The sequence below is a fragment of the Amyelois transitella genome, chromosome 11 (assembly GCF_032362555.1).
Source record: "Amyelois transitella isolate CPQ chromosome 11, ilAmyTran1.1, whole genome shotgun sequence".
Lineage (NCBI taxonomy): Eukaryota > Metazoa > Arthropoda > Insecta > Lepidoptera > Pyralidae > Amyelois > Amyelois transitella.
In genome coordinates, this window is record NC_083514.1 from 9,261,949 (window position 1) to 9,281,741 (window position 19,793).

At 36.1% G+C, this 19,793-nt stretch overlaps 3 protein-coding genes across 4 annotated transcripts in view; 2 read left to right on the forward strand and 1 right to left on the reverse strand.

Moving 5' to 3' along the window:
- The first annotated feature begins 573 nt into the window (after window positions 1–573).
- LOC106136712 (cytochrome c oxidase assembly factor 3, mitochondrial) lies at window positions 574–915 on the forward strand. The gene has a single exon (XM_013337340.2). It carries the CDS (start codon window positions 649–651, stop codon window positions 913–915), a length of 267 nt encoding a protein of 88 aa, XP_013192794.1. The 5' UTR covers window positions 574–648.
- A 2-nt stretch (window positions 916–917) lies between these two features.
- Window positions 918–1,999, forward strand: LOC106136711 (dimethyladenosine transferase 1, mitochondrial). The gene has a single exon (XM_013337339.2). The coding sequence runs from the start codon at window positions 918–920 to the stop codon at window positions 1,950–1,952; it is 1,035 nt and encodes a 344-aa protein (XP_013192793.2). The 3' UTR covers window positions 1,953–1,999.
- A 7-nt stretch (window positions 2,000–2,006) lies between these two features.
- Window positions 2,007–19,793, reverse strand: part of LOC106136683 (tRNA dimethylallyltransferase) — a 209,334-nt gene continuing 191,547 nt past the window's right edge. Inside the window, exons 5-7 of one of the 2 annotated variants that reach the window (XM_060946565.1) lie at window positions 13,815–13,930; window positions 3,202–3,412; window positions 2,007–2,386 (exon numbers count right to left, since the gene is read on the reverse strand). In XM_060946565.1, coding sequence (XP_060802548.1) covers window positions 2,081–2,386; window positions 3,202–3,412; window positions 13,815–13,930 — 633 coding nt within the window. In that variant the 3' untranslated portion in view covers window positions 2,007–2,080. The remainder of the gene's footprint in view (window positions 2,387–3,201; window positions 3,413–13,814; window positions 13,931–19,793) is intronic. The other variant, XM_060946564.1, reaches the window with a different exon arrangement.

Here is a 19,793-nt window from a genome sequence, read left to right on the forward strand (position 1 = left end):
AATTATTATAGGAAAAAAGGCTTCTTAAGGCAATTTTTTTAAATATATATTTTGGTTTTGAGTCATCAGTTGTTCGTAATGTAGGTAAACCAAGTTTGAACTCATTACCCAACTTAAACGAATTTTTATTTAGGTAACTAGGTAGCTATAACATACCTACTCTTTTCCTTTCTTCTTTTCATTTGCTCTTATAATGTGTATGTCTAACCTATCTCTGTAAGTATTTATTGTATTAATATTAATGTCAGTTTATTTAAAGAAATGTATTTATGGTCTATAGTATTATGGGTAACAAATTTTCTTGATATTCTCTTACTACCTCAAATTCTCTCTTCATGAAAGCTTTGCTTATGCTACATATCTCTGATGCCATCCCATCAGGCTATCCCATAGATGTAAATTAAATATATAATGTGGTAGCTACCATGTCAAATTTGTAGCATCACCGTTATCATTGAATGTGCGCATGGTCGCATGAACATGAACATCTTTGCTTACGATTTTAGTTTCTTTATTCTGACATTGACTGATGTATTCTTCAGTTCCCTTTTTCCGGTTCCATTCAATTCAATCGATTTTATTCAACTTCATTCATTCACTTTTGGTGCAGTTTGTAGGTTATTTTGTGGATTTGATTTGGTCTTCGTGATGGGGGATTCAACATTCAAACCCAAAATAAATAGCGCTGGAAAGCAGGATCCCATCCTTAAAAAGGCCGAGCTAGACTACATGAAAATAATTGAGGAGAAGAATCGCGAACGAGTCCAAAAGTTGCAACAAATTGGAAGACGAAATAGGTTCACTGGATTGGCTATTGGAGCAGGAGTGTTTAGTATTTATTTATATTCTATATTTGCCATAAAACAGGAAACTTTCCTGGACGATTTTAACGAACCTGCGAAAATCCAGCAGTAGAAATGGCAGTGGCAAGAGCTTCATTCAAACAAATCAGATTGCCTCCTCTACCAAGTATCAAAGATGTCATTAGGCTGTACAAACTTCGGGCACTCCGAGAATTGTCTCAAAATTTTCTAATGGAACCAAAATTAATCGATAAAATAGTCCGTGCTGCAGGTCATATCGAAAATAACGTTGTTTGTGAAGTTGGTCCGGGCCCTGGCGGGATTACAAGGTCTATTATTCGCCAAGCTCCACGGAAGGTAATTGTTGTAGAGAAGGACATGCGATTTATTCCTTCATTGGAACTCCTAGCTGATGCCTGCAAAGATAGAGTTGAAATGGACATAATAACTGGAGATATTTTAAAAACGGACATAACTCCTTTTGTCCCAGCTGACACCAAAGCAGATTGGCTTGATTCTCCGCCACCTATCAACTTGATTGGCAATTTGCCTTTTAGTGTGTCAACAATACTGATAATCCGTTGGTTGGAAATGATTTCAAAACATGAAGGCCCTTGGTCATTTGGTCGCACTCGGATGACACTGACATTTCAGAAAGAAGTTGCTGAGAGAATGGCTGCCCGCATATTAGATAAACAGAGATGCCGTCTGTCTGTTATGTGCCAGAATTGGTGCACAGTTAAATACAAGTTTGACATTCCCGGATCTGCATTTCTACCGAAACCAGATGTTGATGTTGGTGTTGTAACACTTACACCTTTAAAATCTCCGTTAATAAAACTGCCTTTCAAGCTTGTGGAGAAAGTCATCCGTCAGATATTTTCCATGAGACAGAAATATTCCATCAGGGGTGCACAGACTTTGTTCCCTGAGGACGTTAGGGAGGAAATGGCTCTGAGAATGTATGAAATGGCGGATATTGATCCTGTAACTAGACCTTTTCAAATAGCCAACATGGAATTTGGGAGAATATGTGAAGCATACAGTGAGATCATAAAAAAATATCCTGAGTTTGAAAATTATGATTACAGAGCGCCCAAAAATAAAGTTCTAGTGGATGAAGGGATAGAGGAAAAAGAAGTAATGTAGTTTTGTCTTGTAAATATAAAACTTAGTCTATTGTTAAATAAATGAAAACATTTGAAACAATGTTCTTTTATTTTCCATATCAACATAACAACACATTTATTTAATAAATTAAACTAAATACTGTAGATTTATTGAGTTTCTTGAGGTTTCTCTCTTTCTAATTTTTTCTTTAACTTGATAACTTTCATATGCCTATTGGATTTCAAATGAATTTTATATGTTTTGTCTCCGATTATTAACCGATTACAAACTTCACAATAATTACGTGAGTTGCCGTCTATGTTCTTTTTCTCTTCATCTAATTTTAAATTTAATGGTTCGTATTCACAGGGCGATTCGTGTAGATAACTTTCTATAATTTTTTCGGCTTTCCCTTTGACATTTTCTTCCCATAATGATATATCTGTGGTATCTAATTCGTAAACTGGAGGAACCTGAAACAAAGACCCTATTCTATATTGATGTTTTGGTTTGCTTCAAAATAAATACATAAAATAGATGGCAAAATTCAGTACCTAGTGACATCTTGTGCAAATAAACATCAATGTAAAGTTGTATTATATAGTTTGGCTATTCAACACTAGATGGCGTGAAATAAAAATGTTTCGTTTTGTAATGTACGACTTAATGTGTTAATAGTTTTGCTATTAGTCACTAGATGGCGTTGAACAAAGAAAAAAATATCCTACTACTATTATAAAGGCGAAAGTTTGTATGGATGTATGGATGTTTGTTACTCTTTCACGCAAAAACTACTGAACCGATTACCATGAAATTTGGTATGTAGGTAGCTGAAGACCCAGAATAACACATAGGCTACTTTTTATCCCTGAGTTCCCGCGGGATTGATAGGGTTTCCATGCGGACGAAGTCGCGGGCGGCCTCTAGTTTTAAAATAAAACTAAAATAAATACGTACGCATGTATGTAGGTACCTTTTAATATTTTCTTTAATGTAAAGGATTCGCATAACTATAGCACAATGAATGCCGCATAACAGCTTAATGTTACAAATATCAATATTTTTTTTAAAATATTTATTACATACAGAGAAGCAATAAACTAAATAAAACAGCATACACGGTCGAATCATATTGCATAGGACAAGTTTCGTTCTTCTGCACACGCGCTATGGAAGCGGTAGTAAATATAATTAGATTTAAGAGATGTCAATAACATACCATGTATACAATTTTAAAAATAAATCTATTCTAAACTTTAGCTATTTCTTTAAAAACAGCAAGAGTTACCTGTCTAAAAGGATGCTGTAAAAATCTCCCCTTAACCATTTTGTTCTGCCGACGCGCGTACCTCCTAGTCGCCATCTTCATATTGTCTATGCTAAGCTGGAGTAGTTTCTTCCCGTCTTCTGATTGTCTCTGGTCTTCCGTCATCATCAGATAATCATGGAACTCCTTGAATCCTAGTGTTTGGAAGATGCCTTTGGTGTAATCCGGGGGCCTGCAATTAATAAGAAGACCATAATTTTTTAAAAGGCACGAAGTAACAGTATCTTACATATAGTCACGTCTTTATTACTTGCGGGTTAGACAGAGCCAACAGTCTCGAAAACTCTTAAAGGCCATATTCAGTTGTATAGCTTTATGATGGAATTGCGATTCAAATAGTGAGAGAATTTGAAGTTTATGAGCAAGGAAAAGGATGTAGACGTGATTAGGGTATATGTATTTACTAGCTGTAATAGTTATTTTGGGCATCATTAAAGCCCTCAAGGATGAATAATTTCCCCCGTTTTTTTTTCACATTTTCCATTATTTCGTCGCTCCTTATAGTTGCAGCGCAATGTTATATAGCCTAAAGCCTTTCTCGATAAATGGTCTATTCAACACAAAAATAATATTTCAATTCGAACCAGTAGTTCCTTAGATTAGCGCGATGAAAGCAACAAACAAACTCTTCAGCTTTATAATATTAGTATAGATGTAAAATATTTTATACCGTACGTTAAAGTAATTTTATTTTTTCCCCCGCTCGATGGAAACATTACCGGAAGGCATGTTTCTGGTTATTGTGGCGTAAGATTTTCGCTTCCGGTAGACAGCTCAAAGAATAAAAGATCAAAAGGAACATTATGAAAATTGCCTTATAATTTTAACAGACTCTAGAAAAGCGGGCTATAAATGTAGGTACATTATGTTTTTTTCGTGGCGTACGCACGTATGTAGCGTAGCGTACCTTTTAATATTTTCTTTAACGTAAAGGATTCGCATAACTATAACACAATGAATGTCACATAACAGCTGAATGTTACAAATATCACGTCTCCGACAACTGCGGGGAATACAATACCAATATAGGTACAGTATCATGGAGCAGTTCCATGATGGAACTATTGATAATAATTTTTATCGCTAGTTCCATTTACAGTGGATCTCGAAAAAGGTTCTCGAAGGCCAGATTTAGCTGAATGACTTAATTATGGATTTTTTTTTGACAAATTCCACATATTGAGTTAGCCTCGAAGTAAGTTCGAGACTTGTGTTACGAGATACTAACTACTAACTCAACGATATTATATTTTATAATAAATACTTATATAGATAAACATCCAAGACCCAGGCCAATCTGAAAAAGTTCTTTTCTCATCACGTCCTGGCCGGGATTCGAACCCGGGACCACCGGTGTCACAGACAAGCGTAGGTACTACCGCTGCGCCACAGAGGCCGTCAAATTCAGACATAAATAGTGACAGGTTGCTAGCCCATCCTTCCTGCCTCCTGGTTTTAGCCCCGGTTGCATCCTCAACACTCTGGCGAGGAGCCCGGGGTATGCCTTAATCATAACCCGTATTGGATCGATCATGGTCACACGTCCAGTTGCCTGAATGTGCAGGTTTCCTCACGATACTTTCCCTCACCGTAAGAGCATCGGTTAGTATTCAAACTAAAGTACATAACTCCCAAAATAGTCATTGGTACATGGTCGAGGTAGGATTCGAACCTGTGCCATTCAGCGCATAACTTATTTTAACCGCGCACCTACCAACGACGCTCTATAAAACAACTATCTAACATCATATTACAATATTCAAACAACACGTTCATACACGCTATGTATTTTCTTCACTATTTGACTAACACTAGATGAATGAATGTCTCTGAGTCGCGCCAGTTTTAAGTCGCACGTGGTCCAGTTGTTTCTGACTCAGTCATGAGAGAGTAAATAATCTCTGCATGTAATCTGCTGCAAATATACATATATACGTGTATATATATATATATATATTTATATATGTATGTATGTGTAGTGTAGTTTATGGGTATATATATTAAGTATAGGTTTATAGTATAAGTATGTTTATTATAAATTTTTATTATCACCCACACAAAGGTTCTCTGCTTAACCCATTGGTAGACTGTTAGATAATGCTATTAGCATTAAGTCCGCCTATTGTAGGTACTTTACAAATTGTAATTGTTACAATAAAGAATAAATAAATAAATGAAATAATAATAAGAAATACGTACATACATACCATCACGCCTGTCTCCCTTTGGGGTAGGCAGAGACTATAGATTTCCACTTTCTACTCACTCATTACTATTTTCAGGCAAATTCGACAATTACAAAATTTGGTCCTCAAAGTCAAGTTGGACATTAGAAATAGTGTTTTTTTTTTCAAAGTCATAGACTCGCTATAAAGCATAGATAAACTTTCGTGTTGTGTGACCATCTAGATTGAACTAGCAACAAAAACCATGGAGTCGGTAACCTGCTAATCTTTTTTGTTCTATACCCCGCGACCACCTAGAGCGCTTCCACGTGCGAGATAATTCGTCATATTAATTCTTATCTTCTTAACATACATATGTATATTATATAAATATACTGGTTCATAATTTTTGTCGAATAAGTAGCAGGCATGGTCGTAATTGGCTTTTTTTTTAGGGTAACATCCTAAAATTTTACAAGTTACACTTATAGGAAATATTGTGCATCTGTTTATTGTCTCTTATTAGAAATAATCAAGTGAAAATATGAGAATAGAAAATAAATACATATATAATATATGTAATTTCTTTATCCAACAAGGAAGGCTACGTTCAACTGTGTGAATGGAATAGAATATATAATAATTATTAAATTTTCTGTATTTATACTTTGCCAATACGAAATATTATAATTATTTATAACAAAATACATTTCTTTATCAATTTTTCATTTACGTAATTTCATAGCCAGAAATATCTTACAAACATACATATGTATATACATATAATCACGTCTATATCCCTTGCGGGGTAGACAGGGCCAACAGTCTTGATAATACTGATAGGCAACGTTCACCTGTTTGGCTTACTTATAGAATTGAGATTCATATAAAGTGATAGGTTTATGAGCCTATCTCGCCTTTTACGACATCAATGGGAAAGTAACGGAGTGGTCCTTTTCTTTATTCTATTGGTGTCTGGAACCACACGGCACAGAAATATCTTTGCCTCTTAAAGTTAAACACAAGATTTGGCTTACCTACCGCTAGGATCTCGGACTATATGGGTCTATTGGACCCTATCAAGCGTAAGTGCGGTTAATCAACTTACCACGGGAACAAAGTGTGCCCCACTGAGAGAAATCCTATCGGAACTAATAAAGATATTCTGGAAGCGTCTAAAATTTCTATTAAAAGAAATACGTTAAAATTTAAACAGCACAAATATCACCCGCTTTTTTTATCCGTGATCCGTTTTATTGTTATTTATTTATTTTCTTCTAAACATTTATATATACCTACTTACACTATATAACCACATATTATTACTTTTCTGGTGAAAGGAGCACTTAAACTGACGAGTCGCATGAAGAGAGTTAACAATGTCGGTAAAGCGATAAAAACTTTGGAAAAGAAATTAAAACCGATTTCAAAAAAAACACTAAAAAGCTAAAAATAATTAAAAATTAAATCGTACCTAGACGTTTGTGAGTTGAGTGAGAGATTGAGAATGTGTTGGTACATACCTCACCTACATAAATTCCTCCAATCAATTCGATTCCTCCTCCTTTCTTTAAATAGGTTATAGAAAAGTAAAAACAGAACTTAAATCAAGTGAAAAGATACTTAGTCTCTGCTTTATTCGCCGGTATGTGTCATTTTGTTTTTTTTTTTATTTTTATTATCTGTCGTATCTAGTAAAGCGACATCTGTTGGTGACAGTGGAATAGGCTTATTCTGTGGTGGCGGGTGGTAGGCAGCTACCGGGATACGTATTACGGGACCGTGGAATCTTGATACTTTATAGAAATTACGAATAAGTGTGAAGAGACAAGCTGTTGTATGCAAAAAAAGGAACAACATATACATCCACACTAATAATAAAGAGGAAAGATTTGTATTTTTGTATGTTTGTGTGGAATTAACTCAAAAACTACTGGTCCGATTTTGATAAAATTTGGCACAGATATAGAATAGACCTTCAAAAGTGACATAGGCATAAATTTGTTTTTACTCTTTGTTTATTTAAAAAAAAACCACAAAGATATGTCCACCCGTGCGAAGCCGGGGCGGACCGCTAGTATAATATAAACGTCTTTATCTCTTATGAGATAGGCAGAGACAACAACTCGAGATGACTGGAAGGCCACGTGTAGCTTACGGCCAAATGATGGAATTGATATTCAAAAAGTGATATTATTTATAGTTGCTAGCCTATTGCCTAAAATGTTTTTTTTATTTTTTCCTTGCTTTATTTTTGTTTCACTTTATTATATTTTTTTAATTAAATTACCCATCGATTTAATTAAAAATAATTTTAAATGTTGTTCATTAATCAAAATATTCCTCCATTCAAGAATCGAATTGATAACCTTTTTGAAATGGGTTAAAAGGGTAGCTACGTTATAAATACCGATAAATACTCGTATCTAAGGCTTTAAACTTGTTCATGGCATTTCGTTACAGTATCTTAACTTAAGCACTTTCAGAACACAGAATCACACTTAGTGCGGAACCGTTGGTAAAAAACTAGACAGACAGACAGACGAGCGGTCTTTCGAGACGAAATAAAAGTGATATATAGATAATTTAAAGCATACAATGTTCATTATAAGTTTGGATTGTTTAAAAAATAAATTCTAAAGTGTCGTGTGGTCCCGGGCATTTGCGTCAGTTCAGTTCATCAGTTTGGTCCGGCTTAGATTGAGGTCAGAATGAGGGATGAAAAACACTGTCACACGCTCAGTCTAAGAATGACAGCAGACTGATAAAAAAAACGTTAGAAAAGGGTAGATCAGTTTGACGTCAGTTTATTTTATCAGTTTCTTCTGAAATAACGGAGACATTGTCTAACCGGTTGATTGACGAACTGATGGTCCAGTATGACAAAAATCAAATATTTTAAGTATTTTTTATCATTCTGTTGTAACTGTGACTGACTAACGCGAGAATTATTCGAGCAGTTACTCGTCCGCCCTTTGTGTCCTTTTAAAGATCTAAGCATACATACAAACAGACATAGGGACAGACGCGAGAAGCTACTTTGCTTTACACTATGTAGTAATACCTAAATGTTAATATACATACATAGATCTTATTAACCTAATCTAAAATATCACGAAACTGATTAAATTTCGCATATGAATGAATTATTTATAAATGTTTTGCACTATTGCGTATGCCGTGTCTTTTTTTTCTCTCTCTTATCATAATCAATCTTTTATTTGTATAATAAATCATAATAATGGTGAAGAAAAACCGTGTTAGTGTAGGTCATTTATCATGCGTATGTACCACGTGTATTTTATTACATTTGCGAACTATTATAACTCTGTATTTATACACTTTTGATTAAACATCACAACAAAATACTAAGCTATGTGATGTACTACAATAACTATAGGTACAAGTAGTTAAGCGTTAACTTTATTTAGATTTTTAATGGTCTTACTTTCTTAATTAAATATTAATATTTAAAGTCAACTAATCTTAAGATCTAGACGCTTAGTTGACTAGGGTACAAGTTTATTTTTTTAATATTTTTTTATTTGTTTGTTTGTCTTCTACTTCTATACCTACTCGTGATTTGCGACTAATTATATGTAATAAATGAAAAACATTTATTTTTGCATTAATGAACCATAAAAAAAATTAAAACAGACTTTGAAAAAAAAACATTAAAGAGTAAAATAAATAAAATTTACATATAGTCGTACTTTTCCTTTCAATCAAAATCAAAACATTTGTCGTAAAAACGATATTTCCACTAATTAAAATAGAAACCTAGCAAAAATTAATTTAGTCATGTAATAAGGCAACGAATTATATATTAATATTTAATTAAAATTAAGTATCAAAGACAATTAGCTGGTACTAAAATAGGCGTAGCGTACGCATGTAATACAAAACCATAGACGACCGCAACCTCATAAGGCCAATATCACACTGTGCCAGTGCTAGCCTAGACAAGTCCAGCATTACTGGAACACAATACTTAGGTTGTCACTAACAGAAACCAAATCACAGAATTGTAACAGCTTCCATACAACAGCTGGTAGCGAAGAGTAAATAACATAGTGTGTACAACAAACTCCTACTTTTCGTAGGTGATGGGCTAGCAACCTGTCGCAGCAATTAGCATTGTCTACCCCGCAAGGGATATAGACGTGATTATATGTATGAAAAATTAGCGGTTCGACCAGCAACTAGCTCAATGTGAATATGGGTCTAAAGCAGATGCCACTCGCACGGACATTGCCCGACAGCCATCTTGGTTTTCTGCAATTTTAGAGTTCGTATGTTCACATATCACCCTTTTTCCAATACTAGACTTTGTACGCGGATTCGCCCACCTGAATTTATTATTCTTCTCCGTTCAAAATTTCCGTTGGTAATATTTTGAATTGTGTGCCTAAATTACAAAAGCGAAAACGAGGAGTTCTGGAATAGTGTAAGAGAAATATTGAAAGTTACCAAGCCAAATGAGAAGATTATTATGTTAGGTGATTTTAATGGATGGGTGGGTGTAAAGCGTGATGGATATGAAAAGGTGCTTGGTGCGTTTGGTGACGAAAAGGTGAATGATAATGGAAGAAGTGTATTAGAAATTTGTCTAGAGTGGGATCTTTTTGTGTCGAACTCAATGTGTCAACATAAAGAGATCCACACCTACACAAGAGTGAAAGGTATTTTAAAAAGTATGATAGACTTTGTGATTGTAGATGAAAGATTGAAGAATAAAGTGCTGGATACCCGTGCATATCGCGGTGCTGGCATTGACTCGGACCATTTACTGGTGATATCCCGGATAAGGGGTATCTTCAATCGCTGGCGGCACAGGGTAAAGGAGCAAACCAGCGCTTTGGAAAGAGTAAAAGTAGAAAATTTGCAAGATATGGATGTAGGTAAGAAGTATATTAATAGACTGAAGGATGAATTTGAAGATTTAGATGAAATGAGCGATATTGAAGATGGATGGAAGGAATTTAAAGAAAGAATTGTGAAAGTAGCTGTTGAAGTGTGTGGTGTAAGTAGAAGAAGGAAAGGAAAAAATCACAAAAATGCGTGGATGAGTAAAGATGTGCAAGAACTTGTGCGATTAAAGAAGAAAGCATGGCTGGATTTGTTAGCAGCAAAAGCTAACTTAAGAATGCAAGAGGTTATAGATGAAGATGTGAATGAAGCACGTAAGGAATATAAGAAAATGAAAGATTTGGTTAAGAAAGCTGTGATTAGAAAGAAAGAAGAGTATAAAGAGGATTTTGATAAAAGGCTATCAGAAGACTTTCAGTCAAATCTGAAAGTATTCTGGAAATCCGTAAGGTCAGCCCGAGGAAATACTATAACCAGAGAGCTGACTAGGATCAGATGCCAGGATGGTAGCGTTGTGAAAGGAGAAGAATGTGTACTAAAGATATGGAAGGACTATTTTGAAAGTTTATTTGAAAAAAAGGAAGGAAATAAGAAAGATTTCTGCTATAGCGAAGAAAAAGAGAATGAGATGGAAGGCGAAATTGAAATGTTCGAAATTGTGGAAGCACTTAAGAGTATGAAAGCGGGAAAGGCTGCTGGGTGTGATAGAGTGTCGGTCGAGATGCTTAAAGCAGGAAAAGGCGTAGTAGCTAGTCAGTTGTACTGCCTTTTCAATTTGTGTTGGAGAAGCGGCCGAGTACCAAAAGATTGGTGTAAGGCTGTTATCGTGCCACTTTACAAAGGAAAAGGGTCACAGCTGGACTGCAAAAATTATCGTGGGGTAAGCCTGCTTAGCGTCGTCGGCAAATTGTATGCTAAGGTATTGATTAATAGAGTCAGGAATGAAACTGATGACAAAATATGGGATGCTCAAGCGGGATTTCGAAAGGGAATGGGATGTACTGATCAGGTCTTTTCCTTGCGGTGCATAGCCGAAAAGTTTTTGGCCAAGAGTCAAAAAGTCTATTGCACATTCGTAGATCTGGAAAAGGCCTATGACAGAGTTGAGAGGAATGAATTGTGGTCAGCACTTTCTATGCATGGGGTGAGCAGTCTCTTAATACGAGCACTGAAATCCTTATATGAGGATTCGAGTGCTTGTGTCAGGATAAACGGAGCGCACACTGAGTGGTTTAAGATTGAGAAAGGCGTTAGGCAAGGATGTGTTGCGTCACCGTGGCTGTTCAACCTATTTATGGATAGCTGTTTGACAGATTTGAAAGAGTCTAAAAGTGGATTAAGGATGAATGAGTTACTCGTCAAATGTCTGCTCTATGCCGACGATCAGGTTATACTGGCGTCATCAGCGGAGGAGTTACAGGAGATGGTGAACTGTATGCATGAAGCTTTAAAAGAGAAAGGAATGAAAGTGAACGTAAGTAAAACTAAAACACTGGTTTTTGAAATGGAGAAAGAAATGACAGCATGTAATATTTTGATTGGAGGAGAAAAAGTGGAGCAAGTGAAAGAGTTTGTATATCTAGGATCAAAGTTTACATCAGATGGCAAGTATGATAGTGATATTGAAAGGAGAGTGAACGCGGGGAACATGGTGAATGGAGCTTTGCATGCCTTTATGAGCAGTCAGAAACTATCCAAAAAGGCTCGACTGGCTGTGCACAGGGGCGTGTTGGTCCCGACATTAATGTATGGGAGTGAAAGTTGGGTATGGCAAAAGAAGCATGAAAGCAGAATAAATGCAGTGGAAATGAGAGCGTTAAGGAGTATGATGGGTGTGAAATTGAGTGACAGGATAAGGAACAGCGTGATAAGGGAATGTTGTGATGTGAAAGAAGATGTAGTTACAGGAATAGAAAAGGGTATGTTAAGATGGTTCGGTCATGTGGAGAGGATGAATGAAAGCAGGTTGACTAAGCAGATATACAAGGAGAGTGTGGAGGGAAAGGTCGGAGTGGGAAGACCTAGACGAACGTATCTTGATCAAATTAAGGACGTCCTGGTAAAGGGTCAGGTCAAAAGTACCCGAAACCGCCGAGCTTGTATGAAGAGAGTTATAAATGTGGACGAAGCGAAAGAAGTATGCAGAGATCGTGGCAAGTGGAAAGAGGTAGTCTCTGCCTACCCCTCCGGGAAAGAGGCGTGATTTTATGTATGTATGTATGTATGTATGTGCCTAAATTCTTTTACTCTCATCAGCCAGTTATGAAAAAAAAATATATAGAATTTGCTAGCACAGTACCTACCTAGTGTACGGACAATAGCGCGGATCAAATTCGTTCCTTTTTTAAATGTTTGCCATTGTCGATAGTGAGTGGCGCGATTAAAAAGTTTCATTAAGCGTTTAATTTCACGGATCATTTGTCGATGGAATGCGCTTTGTTCTTACCATAGATGTAGAAAACCACGCGCTCCCCCTTCTTAGTTCTTGAAAATTAAAAGCCGCCTAGGCTGAAGAAGCCTTGTATTATTCTTTCAAGGCACATCGGCTGACAGGTTATTATTTTGTCACTTTAATATCAATGTAATTTAAAAATGAATGACATTTCACAAAAAATAGCGCCAACTGAAATGAATACCCACGGGAACTTTCGTTTTTACCAGGATGAATGAAGGTACTCGTACCTAACGTCCTTCTATAGACTCGTAATTATATACTCGAATACGCGAAATTTCAAGAAGATTAGGGTTACAAAACAAACTTTCTTTCGTATATAAAATACTAGTTGGCTTGGGATTAGTTATGATACTAAAGAACGCCCACGGCTCCGCCCGGATTAAGCGAAAAATCCAGCTAATTTCCATTCCCGCGAGAATTTCGTGAAAAACATTCTAAGTGCACTTAATTTATACATGTAATTAGATTGATTTTAAGCACCTACCGCTTAGCATGACACGCGCGACGCCGCGCCGCGCCGTGTTTATAGCGCGGAAAACTATCGCTGTCACGTTTCACGTCATAATAAAAAGTGAAACAGCGATAGTTTTTTGCGCGATAACAGCAGGGCTATTAATTTGTACCACTTATTTATTTATTTATATATCTTGCTCTGCGCCAACGCCAATCTCCTGTTTGGTTTCCTTCCACCCAAAGGATGACTGGAAGAGATTGCATTGGCGATAAGTCCGCCTTTGTACCATCTCTGTCTGTTTTGTATGTTTTACTCTTACATACATATATACATACATATGGTCACGTCTATATCCCTTGCGGGGTAGACAGAGCCAACAGTCTTGAAAAGACTGAATGGCCACGTACAGCTATTTGGCTTAACGATAGAATTGAGATTCAACTAGTGACAGGTTGCTAGCCCATCGCCTCAAAAAGAATCCCAAGTTTGTAAGCCTTAGTCGCCTTTTACGAGATCCATGGGAAAGATTTGTAGTGGTCCTATTCTTTTTTGTATTGGTGCCGGGAGCCACACGGCTCTTACTCTTATGGTGCAATAAAGAGTTTTATCTATCTATCTATCTATCACTTACTTGCCATCCTTGATCCTGTGCTTGTTGTGGCTGTCGTGGAAGTCCAGCAGTTCCCGGATGAGCCCCTCTTCCAGCATCTGATCCACACGATTGTCCAGACGTTGATCGTGCACGGACTGAAAGAAAAAAAATTGTAAAACTAAGTAATTTTAATTCATTTAATCTCCATCCAAAATCCACTAAAAAATGTATGTAGATATGTTGGTGATATTATTAAAAGATCAATTTGGGATCCATTTTCATTTTAGTTAGGTATTTTGTTCAGTTGTAACTCTTAAAACTGAACAAAATGACTAAAATAAAAAATGCGTATCAGTAGAAAGTTCTCTTTATTATGTTGTAGTTTAAGTGCAGTTTCCCAAATTTCTGATAGACGGACATGACTGTTTGACAAAACAGAGTACTTAACAGTACTTAATAGGATATACCAATAGAAAAAAGAATAGGATCACTCCATCTCCTTCCCACGGATGTCGTAAAAGACGACTAAGGGATAGGCTTACAAACTTGAGATTCTTTTTTTTTGTGGGGTAGACAGAGCCAACAGTCCTGAAGAGACTGATAGGCCACGTTTAGCGGTTTGGCTTTATGATAGAATTGAGATTCAAATAGTGACAGGTTGCTAGCCCATCGCCTAAAATAAGAATCCCAAGAATCATAAGCCTATCCCTTAATCACCGCTTAAGACATCCACTGGAAATGAGATGGAGTGGCCCTATTCTTTTTTTATATTGGTGCCGGGAACCACACGGCACATAGTTCATTGTTCATCCACACAGTTCGTTTTGTTTATAAACTGTGGTGAAATATTTTGTATTTCGCAATATTTTGTTACTTACATATTGCACCACTAAATACAACCACAAGGTCAAATGAAAACCATAGGTATTAATATTAAATTATTTTCGACTTATATCTATACTAATATTATAGAGTTGAAAAGTTTGTTTGTTTGTTTGAACGCGCTAATCTCAGGAACTACTTGGTTTGAAATGAAAAATTCTTTTTCCGTTGAATAGACCATTTATCGAGGTAGGCTTTAGAATATATCGCTACATCACGCTGCAATAAGATAATAAAGATAATAGATAATAAAGGAGTAAAGAAATAATGGAAAATGTAAAAAAAAAAAAGGGGAAAATTATTCCTCCTTGACGGCTTCAATGATGCCCAAAATAACTATTCCACGCGGACGAAGTTGCGGGCACAGCTTGTGTACAAGAAAGATGTTATATCTTGTGTAACGTGATGTTTGTATGTATATTTTTATTTATTTAATTTATTTATTGGTGCCGTGTGGTTCCCGGCACCAATATAAAAACGAATAGGACAACTCCGTCTCTTTCCCATGGATGTCGTAAAAGGCGACTAAGGGATAGGCTAACAAACTTGGGATTCTTTTTTAGGCGATGGCCTAGCAACCTGTCACTATTTGAATCTCAATTCTATCATTAAGCCAAATAGCTGAACGTGGCCATTCAGTCCTTTCAAGACTGTTGGCTCTGTCTACCCCACAAGGGATATAGACGTGACCATATGTATATATTTATTATCAGGCATCAAAGGCCCATAGATATACGAGTATACCACAGACTTAACATACAAATATAGAATAGTCACTTAATTCCTTAGAATATATAATATTGCAAATGCAAAAGCGTAACTAACGTTTTCGTACCGTAACAATAACCAGAAACATGCCTTCCGGAAATGTTTCCATCGAGCGGGGAAGAAAATAAAATAAAATTAACGTACGGTATAGAATCTTTTACATAAATACATATATAATCCCGTCTACATCCCTTTCCTTGCTCAAAAACTTGAGATTCCTCTTGTAAGCGATTGGCTTGTATGTTCGCGTTAAATGTGCCGTGTGATTCCCGGCACCAGTACAAAAAAGAAAAGGACCACTCCATCTCTTTCCTATGGATGTCGTAAAAGGCGACTAAGGGATAGGCTTACAAACTTGTGATTCTTTTTTTAGGCGATAGGCTAGCAACCTGCCACTATTTGAATCTCAATTCTATCATTAAGCCAAATAGCTGAGCGTGGCCTATCAGTCTTTTCAAGACTGTTGGCTCTGTCTACCCCACAAGGGATATAGACGTGACCATATGTATGTATGTATGTATGTCACTATTTGAACGTTAATTCCATCATAAAGCCATACACCTGAACGCGGCTTTTCAGTCTTTTGGCTCTTGGCTCTGTCTACTCCCCAAAAAATATAGACGCGACTGTATGTAAAAATAAATATTGCACAATATGACGGCTTTTCATAGCAGAGCGCAATCTTGATCACGTGTACTTTCACAATGATGAGTGTGCCAAACACTAGATAGGTACTAATATATCCTAACAAACATACATATAATCACGTCTATATCCCTTGCGGGGAAGACAGAGCCAACAGTCTTTGTTGTTGTAGTTTGTCATTCGTACGCGTAATCGTAATCACTGATTGTTGTTCTTGTCCTAACTTATATATAAAAAAAATACAAAATAAAAGATAATATTGCAATGGCTAACTTATGTACTTCTATGCTAAGAAGCTTGAAATTTTTATTATTTATTTGACGATATATCCCGGTTCCTGGTTGCAGGATTTCACCTTTCACTACCCAAAGGTTGGCTTGGAAGAGATTGCTTAGCGATAAGTCCGCCTTTGCTCAACATATTCATATAGTATGTTTCTACTACATATGTAATTTTTTTTTATGGGCAATAAAGATTATTTGTATAGTTATTTTGGACATCATTGAAGCTCTCAAAGAGGAATAATTTTCCCCTTTTTTTCATATTTTCCATTATTTCTTCGCTCCTAAAAGTTGCAGCGTGATAATAAATAGCCTATAGCCTTCCTCAGCAAATGGTCTATTAAAAAATAAACACAAAAATAATTTTTCAATTCGAACCAATACCTAGTTTCTGAGATAAGCGCGTTCAAACAAACAAACAAACTCTTCTGCTTTATAATATTAGTATAGATATATATTATATATTATTGACTACATATATTATATTATACATTCACGATTTATCTATATGTTACCGTTACAAAGTGGCACAATCCTGCTAATATTATAAATGCGAAAGTTTGTGAGTACGTCAGGATATCAGTATGGATGTTTGTTACTCTTTCACGCAAAAACTACTGAACCGATTACCATAAAATTTGGTATGTAGGTAGCTGAAGACCCAGAACAACATATAGGCTACTTTTTATCCCGGAGTTCCCGGGGGATTGATAGGATTTCCATGCGGACGAAGTCGCGGGCGGCCTCTAGTTAGTTATAAACTTGGAAAAGCGTGTGTTACATCAGTTATTATGTCATTGGGGTCGGGATCTAGCGGTGCATGCAACAGTGCGCAATGTTGCACTCAATGCACCACACCCAGTCCTTATACCAGCACTAGCTGTGCCCGCGACTTCGTCCGCGTGGAATTGTTATTTCGGGTATCATTGAAGCCCTCAAGGATGAATAATTTTCCCCGTTTTTGCACATATTCCATTATTTTTTACTCCTTATACATAGTTGCAGCGTGATGTTATATAGCTTAAAGCCTTCCTCGATAAACAGTCTATACCTACCTCTTCGGGAAGGAGGCGTGATTTATGTATGTATGTAGGTCACTGATTGACTAATTTTCTAATTTATTAAAGTATAACCGCCATTTTCAAATCTCTTGCAGCGGTTCAATGCTAGAGATTTGAAATTTATCATGTAAGTTCCTTATGTAGTCTAGGGACGCACTAAAAAAGTAATTCCCGCGGGAGTACACTGCAAGCGTATGCTAGTTTTCTGTAAAAATTAAGACTTTCTTTCCCATTTCAGAATAAGGGATAACTCTATTCGGTTTTTAGTATTTTTATCTCCTACTAGATTCGAAGCTTTGCCAGGATCTGTTATGATGTGAACTCAAATGAATAGTATTAATTCCAACGAGGAGGTATCACAATCAAATATATTGATCTCGAACGCAGCGAGTTCAAGGTATGTACAATTACTTACAGGTAATTTATAAAGCGCAGTTTACACTATCCAATTTCAGGATGCCAATGTAGGTAGCGTTAGGTATGCGTCAGCGGCGAAAAAAGGTTTAAATTTTTTTTTAAAGCAAAACTCTTTTTTATTTATTCATTCTTTATTGTGACAATTACAATTTGTAAAGTACAACAGGCGGACTTAATGCTAATAGCATTATCTAACAGTCTACGATTGAGTTAAGCGGAGAACATTTGTGTAGGTGATAATAAAAAATGTATGTGAATATATTTATGTAACTATATACATTAATTACCTTTAATTCGATAAATCTTTTGTAAAATGGTTGTTGGTCTCCCAAATAAAATCAAAAATTAAATACCGGTTAAAAATATATGCATGTGGTGATGATAATTTTCGCTTTGAATTTTTTTCGTGTTGTTTATTACGTATCTAAAACGCAGTGAAGTTGAAAACTGTTCAATCAGATCACTAAGTGTAGTAAATCGCTGCTTCGTTTTCAATTTTATTCGAATTTCAACTCGATTGGTCCTAAGTAGCCCTGCCTGGTTATCCAATTTGACACAACATGTACAAAAATCAGGTCCTTGAAATCGGGTAGTGTATAAAATTCCTAAAGATAACAATCTCTGGCATGCAAATCACATGCAGGACTGAATCGTGACTATATGTGACCTGTTATCCTACTTATTGCACTATGAGATACGTGGTCGACATAGATTCATTATGTTATCAAATCCGTTTTCAGTGTAGAAATCTTTTCACGCATTTTTGGCGAAATTAAAGGATTCACAAAAACATGCCAAATTTCAAGACCCCGGGGTTCTCTGTCTACAAACATATAGTCACGTCTATATCTCTTATGGGGTAGACAGAGCCAATAGTCCCGAAAAGACTGAATGGCCACATTCAGCTGGTCGGCTTAATGATGGTATTGACATCCAAATAGTGACAGGTTGCTAGCCCATCGCCTAAAAAGAATCACAACCCAAGAAACATTTAGGCGACGATTAGAGCTTATTTTGTTACTTAGTGGGCTAGAAAGGCATTACAGTAGCAGCACTTATGACTTTTGGCGATAAAGTGGCGTACCAAGTAAAGTATATCACTTCTACTTATAATACAGAGTTACAAGCGCGACAATTAGGCGAGCTTAAAGGTTATGGATGTATTATGGCAAATCTTAACACTGTTGTACATGCACAGCATTTTGTGTTATAGCTTTAAGTGAATCTTAGAACTCTAAGATCTAAATAAGAATAAGAATTAGTTACTACCTCCAAAAGTGCTATGCAGGTGATATTAAACTCTTTACAAGAACCTAAAGTTGCACAATAGCGTTAATAAGCGCTACCAGCCTTACAATGGTGTTTATTTAATCTTATATAGAACCAAATGCTTGAAGTTATACAAAACTCTCTTGCATTACTTTAAGTCAAATAGGAGTATAATTTTTCGCTATAACAGATCCTCTAGCGACTATTGTTACTTTATTGTGACTAAAAGTAAAGTAATAGCGCTTAAAGTCACTACTGTATTTCTTATATTGACTACTTGTTTTTGACAATGGCGTCGCAACCAAAGGAAAAAACAAAAATTGTTGTAAATACTTGGAAAAATCAATGTAGGACTGGTGGAAATACGCAGAAATTGATCAGAGAATATTATCGCATTTTGAACTCCTCTATTCCTATTGAAAATACGTCCTCTATTCCTATGGAAAGCAGTGAAGCGCGAGTTTCCTGTGAGCTTGAAGGTTCCGTACATGCTTTTCAAAATGATGATTGTGCTATTACTACAAGTGATAATGAAGATTCCTACGGAAAGCAGTGAAGCGCAAGATCGCATCGCGCATCGACTAAATCAAAAGATAAATACTGTCTCACGAAGGATAATGATATTGTAGAAATTAAAGAAATTCAGTCATTGTCACCATTTAATATTATTCATATTCATGGCTATAAAATGAAGA